Source organism: Coffea arabica, chromosome 6c, assembly GCF_036785885.1.
Source record: "Coffea arabica cultivar ET-39 chromosome 6c, Coffea Arabica ET-39 HiFi, whole genome shotgun sequence".
NCBI lineage: Eukaryota > Viridiplantae > Streptophyta > Magnoliopsida > Gentianales > Rubiaceae > Coffea > Coffea arabica.
The window spans coordinates 23,311,429-23,324,756 of NC_092320.1; the positions used below are offsets into that span (position 1 = coordinate 23,311,429).

At 35.1% G+C, this 13,328-nt stretch overlaps 1 protein-coding gene across 1 annotated transcript; it reads left to right on the forward strand.

Annotated features, from left to right (window-relative positions):
• Nucleotides 1-143: 143 nt before the first annotated feature.
• LOC113693701 (protein NRT1/ PTR FAMILY 3.1-like) lies at nucleotides 144-7,994 on the forward strand. The gene is made up of 4 exons (XM_027212310.2): nucleotides 144-285; nucleotides 4,269-4,486; nucleotides 5,297-5,856; nucleotides 6,872-7,994. Exons 1-4 carry the CDS (start codon nucleotides 168-170, stop codon nucleotides 7,809-7,811), a joined length of 1,836 nt encoding a protein of 611 aa, XP_027068111.1. The 5' UTR covers nucleotides 144-167; the 3' UTR covers nucleotides 7,812-7,994.
• Nucleotides 7,995-13,328: the final 5,334 nt, after the last annotated feature.

Below are 13,328 nucleotides of genomic sequence, written 5' to 3' on the forward strand. Positions count from 1 at the left end.
AACTAATTTATTTTGAAAAGACAAAAATTGAAAAATATGAGACGGCATATCACCAGCCAATCAAGCCAATTTACAGTCCCCACTCCCTGTCTTATTATTTCAGTTCTTTATCATTTGTACGGGCGTGGGATGCATATAAAATGGTGAGTTCCACTCCCACTTAGAACATGGAGAGCAAAATGGAGTTAGACAAGAGAATGAGTGAAAATGGTGAAGAGGAGACGAGAGAAACTACAACAAAAAAGAGGCAACTTGGTGGAATCAAAACCATGCCATTTATCCTTGGTGAGTTTAATTTCTTGATCTTTTATGCTAGAACTTTTTTGTTAATTGTCTTTCACTTAAGGGTTGTGCTACATATGTCTATACATCACAGCAGGCAGATTTGCTTTTAATCAAGCTTCTGATTACTAGAAGATTTATGGTACAAGTCCCAGACACATTTTTTTTTTCCTTTGTAATAATTTGGAACTGAGTTTTACATCTTCAGAGTTGTTATGTGAAAAATGGCTCCTCAGACGCATCAGTAGTTCACTCCATGTAAGACATTTACATGCTTATGGCATTATATCATTTTTAGATCGATACAAGAATTAAGATTCTTCTAAATCTTCCATCTCACTTCTTATATCAACAGGATCTAGCTTTCAATTTCTTTAGCAAAGGTGAGCACAACATGGCGTACACTTAATATAGCACGATAGCGTTGTTATCCAAATTATTAGTAACGATATAATAAAGAGTGGGACGGAAATTGTCATAAGAATTCTCTTGAGACATGAATAACGTGATTTCAACATGATATTTGTATTGCATAATTTACTTCTGTTCATACTTTTCTTATAAAACAATAATACATGCAACATCAGTACATATATGGAAACTGGCTGATAATGAGATGGTAACTATAATGGAAGACATCCAGAAAATGGCCTCTTGATTTCGAATGTACTCTTTTGATAGGTTAGATCAGAAAACTGATAGTCTATGTTATAGTTTGAGCAAAATTGCTCTACTAAAATTCTATGACATGGAATGGTCCTATACTATTCCATTGTGCTAATATGCACTTATTGTAAAGCTTGGGGCCCTTGCCCTTATACTGTATAGTTTTGCTGAAGATATAAAATCTCCTGACATTTTGGTTTAAAAAAAAACATAGATGGAAATTGAAATACACTGGAACTAAAAGATTCCTCTTAGATTGAACTGTTTATTAGATTTCGACAAGACAAAAGAATATTGACAACCAAAATGAAATTACATCTTGGCATCTAGGCCTGTCAACGGGTCGGGTCTAGACCCGGATCCGGACCGGATCCGTGAAATTAATGCGGGTATGGGTAGAGATTTAATTCCATTTCCCGGATCCGGATCCGGATCCGTTTTATCAAACAAAAAAACGGGTCGGATACGGAATATAGTATTCCGGCCCGTATTAGACCCGGATCCGGATATAAATGAATTAATAATTTAAAAAATATATATTTATCAATATAATTTGATTAGGGTGATGTATTTTAATAAAGTTAATTTGATTTCTTTTCTTATTTGATTTTTTCTTTGCATTAGTTAGAAATTAGTTTACAAATAAATTTTTTTCTCATTTTTATTAGAAATTATAAAATTTGGTAAATTTGTTCGGGTAGACCCGGATCCGGATCCGGAACGTAGAATAAAGGATCCGTCGGGTAAACGGGTCGGGTCCGGATCCAGCATAGTAATTCGGGTCCGGGTCCGGAATAATGAATTCCGGCCCGGACCCGACCCGTTGGCAGCCCTATTGGCATCTATGTAGACTACAAACATGTTCAGAAATTTGACCTTTATTCATTGAACTGTCCAAATAGATGGGTTATAATTCGAGAATCCAAACAAAATAGTGAGGCAAATTGACAGAAAACCTTTGTGAGATTCCATTTTAGAGTTCTATAATAATCGTCATATCCCAAAAAAAAAAAAAAAACTAAAAACAAAAGGGAAAGCATACTGCGAGAATTCGTGTTCACAAAATGAAGCAGTAGATGCAGTTCACTTGGCTTTTTGCAAACTTAAAAAGGGCCTGTTAATCTGTACAAGGAAAAATTTTCTTTTGAGAGCATTAAATGAACAAAGTTATTTTACAACTTAATAATTTGAAAATTTTACGTAAGTAGATTATTTCACCTATTATGTTGTAAAATATTAACTCAAAATCATCGTGTTGATTGTTTGTTTATGGATATTTTTGACCAAGAAGAATGAAAAGATTTCTTACAAGTAAAACATTTCTACTGATGTGCTTAAGAAATGATGGATTTTACTCACCATACTATTTCGGAAATAGGCCTTCCTCTACGCAAATTCAATAATTCAACAATATTCTAACTGTTAACCCATAAATATAGGATGAACATTAGCACTTAATTAGAACAAGCTCAAATGCACTGTGATTTGAATTCCAAATCCAATTTCTGCAATATCTACTTTGGTTATTCTACCGCTAGATAAAAGCCAAAGATCTCATTTAATTTGGATTGCATGTTCTAAATTTTTTTAAATAAAAAATTGCTATAACACTTTTGAGAATATATTATATGAGAGGTAAAATAGTATTTAAAAACATGTAAAATAAATATTGATGAAAAGCGAAAAATTTATGTCATGCAAATTCAGATGCCAGAGTTGCTAGCTACTATAAATAAAGATAACTGGTATTTTTCTTTTCTTGTCTTTTTTGTTTAAATTTTTTTTTTCTACTTTCGGTTCCAAAAAGACTTTCCCATTGCCTTGAAATGACTGTATGATATGATTCACGGGGACAGTTTAATAATAATGCATAAAACTACTAAATGACAAAGAAGCAAAAGGGATAAGTCAAGCCGCGAAACATATGTCCCACCTACCATGTCCTTATGCCTCTTATAAAACCCCCTAATTACTAATGATCACTAGACAAGATTTGACAGCACCGATATCTTCTGATCTTTTGAAGCCTATACTTAGCAGTTTGACTGACATTTGTTAATCTTTTTGAGCATGTAACCATAATTAAGGATTAATTAATTTTATAGTTGCACCAAATAGAGATGGACTGGATGGTTACTACTTACCAGCCAACTACCAGCTCATTCAGCCACTTTCAATCTCGAACTCTCATCGAAATCCCATTAATTATAATGTCTAAGAAAGCATGCTATCTTCAAAGTGTTTTGATTCAAGAACAAAGCTTGTTAAACATAGGTTTTGTTTGGATTGTGAATTATTAGAGATATTTTTACTGTAGCACTTTTTGTGATGTGAGATAAAAATGTATATATTTTGGGCATCCATTTAGAATTCTAAGGCACAAAAATTAGTAGAGCTCTAATTCTAATTCTAATTCTAATTTTACCACATGATAAAACAATAGTATTTTCATACTATACTATTATTATTCTACGTCCTATATATTACAAAATTCTTTATTATATATAAGATGAACCAAGGTAGCACAAAATTTGTAATCCAATTCAAAACCTCGAAAAGTATGGTGACGAAGACTTTTTTTTTTTTTTTTTTTGTTTTTGGGGGGGGGGGGGGGGGGGGGGGGGGAGGGGGGTAAGCTGGTAACGAAGAAGTAAATCTCAGATCAGAATTATTACCTATATATTTCATCCACTCTTGAGCCAAAGAATCCGAAAATCCTAATAAGCCATGGAGGATAAGACACATAAATACTTTAGAATTTTAATTGGGCTCTCTCAATTGGACCAAGTGTAATATGCAATTGATCCAAAAAAACCATTTACGTAGCCCAGCAAGGTCAAAATTTCAGCTTTTCTTTTTAATTTTTTAATTATTTTTTAAATGTTGTAGTTTGATAATTATGTGAACATGAGATGCAGTGTATTAACCGTCAAAAGGTTTGCTTTCTAATTAAGATTATATAAGTAACCCCTTTCTCCCTTGGAACAAGAATTCACTGATGAACATAAACTTCATCAAACGAAGCCCGTGGCACTGAAACCTCAATCCAATTTAGTCTTAACTCATTGGGAAAAATGGTTTTAAATTAGAAAAATGTCTAATTATAGAGGCCATAAATGCGAGTTCTTAAGCTTAGATGATAAATTGTACCTCAATTAACTAAACTAACTAGCAATTCCTATTAAGTAACGATTTCCACCAATCTCATTAATAAATTTGTTATCTTTTTCCCTCAAAAAACCAGCAATTTCAGTTGTGAACTGTGTGAATTTAGATGTCAATTGAGGTAATTAATAGCAATTTGTGATTAATCATGGCAGCAAATGAAGCATGTGACAAATTTGCGGCCACTGGTTTTCATGCAAACATGATCACGTACCTGACCAAAGAGCTAAACTTGCCTTTAGTCAAAGCCTCCAATACTCTCACAAACTTTGGTGGAACCTCCAGCTTCACACCCCTTATTGGTGCTCTAATTGCCGACTCCTTTGCTGGGCGATTTTGGACTATCATTGTGGCTTCCATCGTTTATGAACTGGTCTTCTTGATCTCTACTCTCTGATATTTTGCTTTTCATCAGTCCGTTTGTATTTTTTTTTGACTCTTCTTGAAACTTACAGAAACAAAATTAAAATGGGGTGTTTGTGGAAAACAAATGACAATATAATTAAAAGTGGGACAGAAAGTGGGATAGGAAATGGAATAAAAAATTCTTTGCGAGGTGTAGAGGATGATAAAACTTTTAGTTTGGCTGGTAGAGTTTCAAACTTTTACTTTGGCAAGTAGAGTTTTTTTTTTTTTTGGTGATAAAATGATAATTTCATTCATAAAAGTTTAAAACTGTACTAACGGGCAAACAAAGTGTATATTCATGCAATAAAAGGTTTAGCCAAATTCAAAGAGGGATTCAAGAGATCCTCGACTCCATTCACTTGGAAATTCTATTTGACAATATATATAAACAATACGGCTGTTTAATTTAAAATTAGGAATGGAAAGGTAATGTGTAGAAAAGGCAGGGGGCAATGGTACGAGTTATGTTAAATTAGTGGTGCATGTAAATACAATTCAAGATAGAATTTTCTGAATTTAATCATTCCTAGCTCCCAAAAAAGGAAATAAGTATTTGTGTAGGAGTATATAATTTTTAAAAATTTCCCTTGATAACTCTTGCATAAAAACAGAAACTTTTAGACAAATAATAACTTTAATACATGAAAGTAAAAAATTTTTTTAATCTTGGGGCAGCTGTCCCTCCAACCATGCAACTGCATCACTGAGCTATGCTTGAATAGGTGTTAGCAAAAAACCACTTAGCTCGTAAATTCACAATTCTTTGTCATGATAGGGTATGGTGTGTATTACTACTTCAGCAGTGCTGCCACAACTACATCCTCCTCCATGTCCGACTCAACAAAACTGCAAAGAGGCCTCAAACACTCAGCTTTGGGTCCTATATATTGCTCTCCTCTTGACATCTTTAGGAACTGGTGGCATTAGGCCCTGTGTTGTTACCTTTGCTGCTGATCAATTTGACATGAGCAAATTCGCAGCTGCATCTAGGAGCTGGAATTTCTTCAATTGGTACTATTTCTGCATGGGAATGGCCACACTATTGGCTCTTACTGTGGTAGTTTATATCCAAGATAATGTTGGTTGGGCCTGGGGTCTTGGAATCCCTACAATTGCCATGGCTTTATCTATTGTAGCTTTTGTTGTTGGCGCCCCTCTTTATAAAAAGGTGCAACCAGGTGGGAGTCCATTGATTAGATTGGCACAGGTAATTGTTGCAGCTTTGAAGAAGAGGAATATTGTGGCACCAAATGACCCTAGTCAACTGTATGAGAACAAGGAGTTAGATGCTACTATCTCCTCCAATGGAAAACTTGTTCACACTAATCAGTTCAGGTGTGCTATACACATTCCCTCCTATGGTATTATAGCAATTTATCTGAATATTGAAATCAGCGGTTACATGACACAACATGTTGGAAATGGGAAAAAAGACTTGGAACACAAAAATGGTGAACAAAGTTATGACTCACTGAATCTTCCTCATATCGGTTTTCAATTTCTTGTACTTTAAAAGAACAAAGTGGTTAATTAGGCTTTCATGGTGTTTTGCATATTTTTTCTTTTATAAAGGAATCGTCTCACTGGTTTTATTTAATTATTTTCGCTCCTTTCTTTTTCGTTGGGAGTGGAATTAAGCAAGCTACTTTTTGTCTGGATTTGGTATGCTAGAAAACAGCCCATATTTTATTTAATGTATCTGTTGAAAGTTCAAGCTTCGAGAAAAGAGTGTTAGGAGCTAAAATTTCCATGTAGATTACATTAGGAGCTGGATGCCTGGAGATATTTTATTAGATCAAAGGTAGACTATTTGGAAAATGCACCTGCTAATAGTAATCAGGACTACAGACTTTCTAGGTTAACTACAAGCTAACTGTTAACATACAACTGTAAACCTGTTTAGACTACTCGGTAGAACATATCTTCAGTATATTAATTGAATTAATTTCCTGCTTAATGGGCTGCTCTGTTAACAATTGTGTTGGGACATTATGCAAGGGAAAGAAAATTTCAGAAGATAAAAATATAATTTCTTCCAATCCGATTAGGACCCCTAACTTTAATTGCATACAGAGTTGAAATACTTGGATATATTTTTTATCAATCAAAGCAAGTTAGACACTGTAACATACCGATGTTTTGTTGTCGAAGGTTGATCTTCTGAATTAACTTCTCATGCTGACAGAAAGTACATAACAGTGAACATATTCAGACCAGTCAATTTCTCTGAACCTTATTGTGCCAATTTTCTTGTCTGAGATTAATCTAGATTTCTGTTGATATCTTTCAATGTTCCACAACAAATCTTGGTGCCATTCTGTCCATAATTATATATTGCACTATATCCCAGGTGGGCTGATCGAGCAGCTGTATTGACTGATGACGACATTGATGAATCGAACCAGTCAAAACTATGGAGAATATCAACAGTACATAGAATTGAAGAGCTGAAATCAGTAATTCGAGTTTTGCCTATTTGGGGAGCCGGGATATTACTATTTACTTCTCAGTCACATCTCGGCAGCTTCACCATCCAACAAGCTCGTAGCATGAATCGTCATCTATCCCACTCCTTTGAGATTCCTCCAGCAAGCCTGTCCATCTTCAGTATCATTACTGTACTAGTTGGTCTTGGTTTATATGAGCGCCTTTTTGTCCCATTTGCTCGTCGATTTACAGGGAATCCTGCGGGGATCACATGCCTACAACGTATGGGAATTGGATTCACGATCAACATCCTTGCTACTATTGTTTCAGCTCTGGTTGAAATGAAGAGAAAGGCTGTGGCAGCAGATCATAATCTCTTAGACAAGCCAACTGCTACTATACCAATAAGTGTCTTTTGGTTGCTTCCACAGTTTTGCCTCCATGGAATTGCAGAGGTTTTCCATTCTGTTGGGCACTTGGAATTTCTTTATGATCAGTCCCCTGAGAGCATGAGAAGCACAATGGTTGCACTATACTCCCTGGCAGCATCATTTGGAAATTATATAGGAACATTTGTGGTTTCAACAGTTCACAAGTATACTGGTAAAGAGAGAAATTGGCTACCTGATAGGAATCTCAACAGGGGAAGGTTGGAGAATTATTATTGGCTGGTTACCGGAATACAAGTAGTTAATCTCATATACTATCTCATATGTGCTTGGTGTTATACCTATAAACCATTGGAAGAATTGATTGAAAGCGGTGAAGATATCGATATGGAGCTAGCAAACGATAAGACTTCAACCCAGGATTCTAAAGTGATTACTAGAGAAACAGAATTAGCAATACAGCAAACATCTTAGGACAGGTTGTATCAATAACTACTTAGATGTATTTGGTGGAAGCATCAATTACTTGTATGGCTCTGCATTGTACAATTAGTTCAATCAGTGTAGTTCTTATAAAATGATTCCATCAATTTGCCATAACTAAGATTACTGAAATAGAATCTCTGAAAAAACTGTTTCAGCTAGGCTGTTCTTTGATAGAGTTTCTAATTTCCTTTAAAGTGTTGGGATCTTTCCTTTTGCGAGTTGAGAGAAGGTGCGTATTGTATTCGCGTCACAAAATTCTGACAATTAATTCGTTACAACTTTCACATTTAAATAATGTACATTATTTAAGGCCATGTTTGGTTAGGAGTTTTGTGTTAACCATTCAATAGTTATCACTTGTCTGATATCATCTACATCATCTATCGTATAGTTGTTTGTTATACTTTGTACTTATTTTATAGATCTTACCCATTGTACTCGTTTATAGTGTAAATAAAGATGACAACAACCTTCAGAGTGAGCACATTTCTTCTTCATGGTATCACGAGCATTCGTAGTTTCTGGGCTTTTTTGATTTTCTTTTTCTTTCATCAAGAGTTCTCTTATTAAAGATAGTTCAATCTCTCAGCCTACTAAATCATTTCTTCCTTCTCAAGTTCCACAGATCTCCAACATAAAGAACTCCATTTCTCTTGAATTAACCTTCATGAATTTTCTTACTTGGAAGCGTCTTGTTACTACATTTCTGAAAAGCCAAAAGATGTTTGGTATTGTAGATGGATAAATTCTTTGTCCAAATTCATCAATGATTCATATGATCTCTGGGTTCAATGTGATACAACTGTACATAGTTTGATTGATCCTACATTTTCTCTTAATGTTCTTGAAACACTTCTTAATCATGGGTGTGAAAGTGCATATACTGCATGGAACACTTTGGAACGTCTCTTTTGTGAGGACCCGAAGTTTTACTTATTTTAATGGCTTAATTAATTATTTATTCACCCGTTTTCTCCGAATAATTTATTTCAATCATTTTAAATCCATTTACGCGAAACAATGTCTCACTTACGTTTTTAAAACGTTTCGTTAGAAAAATTTATTTTTCGGAGGCTCATTCAGTAAGAAATAACGAGTACACATTTTTCGAGGTAAATTCGATCCGAGAGTGCATTAGTCTTGGAGAATTAAGAATGAATAATAATAAACTAAGAAAAGTTAATTGAGCCATTAGTGGTGAATGAGTTCAAAAATTTCGCTTTATCGCGCGCGAATCGGAAGTTCACGTATATCGAGTCGGAACGGTTAAATGGAGATTTAAGAAACTAATACTAGACTACTAAGAGTGGATAATCACTTTATTAAAGGAACTACATTGGAGGTTTACTGCACAATTGAAACAAACCGAGAGAAAACGGCGGTACGAAACCCTCGCGCGACCACTAGTGAGAGTTGACTTTTTGCACACAACCTAAAGCTACTATTTCATTCTTTCTCTCCAAGTTTCATCACCCAAACAAATCCTCATCTCTCTCTCCTCACTCCCTCATTTTCAGCCAGCAACTTCAAGGGAGGAAGGAAGAAAGCTCTCCACTCCATTTTTGCTCATTCTTGCTCCAAAACACTTCCAACTTTGCATCCAACCTCAAAATCACTTAGAGATTAACCTTGACCTGGAGGAAAGCTTCATCTTGGCAGTTTTCTTGGGAGTTTTAGTGGTGAAATTTCTGGTTTTTTCAAGTGCTAAGAGGTAGCCTTCATCCACTTCAAATCTTTCTATTTTCTTGGCTTTAATGGGTTTCGGTTTTGACTATGAAGCTTGTAGCTTCCATATTGTTGTTGTTATTTGGATTGAAAAGGTTGAAGTGGGCTCTATGAAATCGCACCTTGATGATATAGGACTGATATGATGATGATAAGTGTTGTTTGTGTTATTATGTGATAAATAAGATGAGATTTGTTGGAAAAGTGAAAGGAAAACCAAAGGAATTGCATAGGAACCTTAGCCGAAAATCTGTGCTATTTTTCTCGAAGCTTTGGTTCGAAATTTTTATGCTCAAATGACCTTGAATCTGATGTAGATATGTTGTATAGGATGTGTGGATAAGTTTCCACCGAAAATCACTTGATTTGGTTGAGAAAAAATTGAGTTTTGGCAAGAACAATTCTGGAAAATCGCATAGCAGGGGTCCTCTAGCAGTAATTTTTGAACGAACATATCTCTCTGTACGGAGGTCAGAATTGAGTTCCATCAGTGGCATTCAAAACTAGACATCCGTAGTTTTCTAACAGTGTAAAATGCACCCTCTGTTTCGAACTGAGTGAGCCGTAGTAGTTCACCAAATTTACCTATTCTGTTCTGCTGTGCTGTGCGAGTGACAGTGATAACCTGCGGCTTGTCGCTTGAATTTGAACTAGTTATGAACTGATTTTCAAAATAATTTCTCCTGATGAAATGTAACCTTTTGAATCTATTTTCAAACACCACCAATCATTCTCAATTTCGAGTTGTAGTGAGTTAGATATGGTTCAATTACAAAACTGCACCAAAGCTGGAAATCTGAAAATCCTTCTTTCTTGCTAGCCGATTGGTCTAATTTGATTTGGGACATGTTGTTTCGAAAATTTTGGTGTCAATCACCTACCAAATGTATAATAGATGTTTCTAGGACCTTGTTTTCACAAATGTACCAAAATGGGACTGATTTCATGGTGCAAAATGTTTTGAAAAGAAAGGAAAGCAGGAAGACAGATTTGCTTTGAAACATTTTACGAATTTCAGTCATTTTGTTAACTGCCTTCCCACGTAATTTTTTGAATGAAATTTGATAGAGGAGTAGTCCTCATATCGAAGTTGAAGTGTACCAATTTTGGTGTCATTCAAAGACTTTTTTGATATACAAATAAGATTCCAAATTTACCTTTCAAATCTGGAAAAATGGACCGAGCGGTCCTTGTTTTTAACCAACTTTGAGCTGCTATATCTTGCCCTCAAAACTTTCTAGTTTCGTTTGTTGTGTTTAAAACTTTGATTGGAACTCTAGTAGTGTTACAAATTTCAGAGGCTAGTTCACTTTCTGTGAATTTTACCGAATTTCCAAAATTTACCAAAAACCAAGACTGACACTATCTTGGAGATACAAGTTAACCACTTTAAACTGAAATTTGAATGTCTTCTGTTTAGAATGTCAGAAAAGTGTCTTCTAGGAAATTTTAGTACTTCGAACAAAGATTCCAACGGTGTAAAGTTTTTCATTTTTTGACATGCCAAACTCCAGATTCAATTTTTCCAAAGATTGTCGTGTAAAGCTGAAATTTGCCTATTACTTAGAAAATGCAATTTCGGGAACTTGACTTCTTTTCTCGATATTGATTGAACGTTTTGAACTCGATTTCATAGAAGATGCTAGTCTCTCTTCGAATTTTAAAACTTCACTCTTGAACCTCGTGTTGAGAGAATTAAAACTCTCTTTTAAGACTTTGATTTAGTCTAAATGAGTGTGCATCCTTTCTTGGTAAATGCATGATTGTGAGTGAAGTTAATTATTATTTGCTCAGGCGCTCAAGGGAACCTTCAAGAGGAACTCGAAGCGGACGCCTAAACACTTGTTTGAGCACTTACTTGTTTTGAATTGGTGAGTGTTCCATATAGGAGTACGTGACTTGAATAGTTTTATGACATGTTTACTCCATGGTCATTATGTGTTTAACTGTTAAGTGCTACCGATAATTGCTCCTACGAACTTTTTCACCGTTTTAAGGCGAGTGTGTACTTTATCTCACTCGACCTACAAAAATGACAAATTTCTACAGTTCAACCGATTTACCGATTATCGATTACCGATTTACTGTTCAATTGATCTATCGTTTACCGATTTACTTGATTACCTGCTTACTTGATTACTTGATTACCGTAAATTCCGTATTCATATGAAATTACGGCATATTTCTTATGTGTTTAAGTGTTAAGTGTTACCTATAATTGCTTTTATTAAATTGCCACTGTTTTAAGGCGAGTGCGTACTTTATCTCACTTGACCTGCTAAAATAACAAATTTCCACCATTTAACCGATTTACCGATTTACTTGATTACTTATATGTTGTAAGTTTTAAGCTGAACTGGGTCCTGCCCTTGGTTACTAATCTGCTCGAGCTAGGATTGGGAACTCTGGGCCACCGTTTCGGTATACTCGAGTATTACCACTGGAGGAATAAGGTGATGGCCAGACAAACCGAGGGGATATGAAGTTATAAGGTAAAGTTGACCGAAATGATTCCACTGGAACACCGTATCCTTCAATATATGTTTATTTCTGTATAATGATAACTGTTTTATGTTAATGTGCCAATGTGCAACCTTGAATCATACATGTATTATGCTCAAATTACTTGATTTATTAGAACTGCTAGAGTGTCTTGGAACCTCATTGGGCTGTTTAGCTCATTCCATGTTTTTGTTTTCCTTAACAAGATTCAAGACCGAGAGTGCTCGTGAATAGTACTAAATTGTTTCCTTTTGGAGACTTTAAGTTGTATTATAGTAGATGACTATGATATATATTCTGTTGGGTTGTATTTAAGTTTGAAGGTTAACTAATTGTAAGTATGAAATGTTTGGAGTACTTTATATATATATATATTGAAATTATTTGAGGTATTTCGAGCTTTTGAACTATGAATTGTAGTGAGTCTCGGCGAGAGTTGGACAGGCATTCTGCGGATACCCTTGGATTCGCCCTTGGGAGAAGTGGGGGCGTCACATCTTTCTTGATCATGCTGCATCCACTATGATGGATTTGAAACATAAATTTCAAAGTTTCACTAAAGGTGACCTAAAAGTGGAAGACTGTCTTCCTTCATAACTGTCGGAAATTCAATATCTGATGATTAGTTATTCAAACTCTTCAAGAACTGATATATCACAAAATCCTGTGTTCCATTCACGAACAACGCATATTGCACTGCATTATCATTTTGTATATGCAAAAATTGCTCTAGACAATCTTCAGGTCTCTGATATTCCTATTATTCAACAACTTGTTGATATCCGTGCTAAAAACTTCCAGCTGATTAATTTCATGAACTTGCTCTAACCAAAACAACTCGAACGTGGCTTTTGGTTGTTTGTTTTTAATTTGCTTAATGTTGGAGCTTGTTTGGCTTTATGTTGACAAGGGACTACTCAGTGCATGGAATTATGCTTTCAATCTTGGAATGACATAGATGAAGTTGATTTTATCATTGTATTTTAAATTCTGTGCATGCTGTAGAAAACTTACAATTGTGTGTATTGTGTTTGACCTTTTCAAGTTATTGGGGATGACAAAAGGATTGAGCGCCCTACAATTGCCAGTGCAGATATTAATAGAACAAATGTGGCCGGATACAAATAATAAATATAGTCGTCCACACAATAATATTTAAAAACACAATAATTTCTTTCACTAGCTGATAGTTACGCAAAAAATTGTGCGAGTATCTACATATATATATTTTCGTAGTGTGTAAAGTGCCGTTGGCAATTGTAGAGTACCCTAATCCGT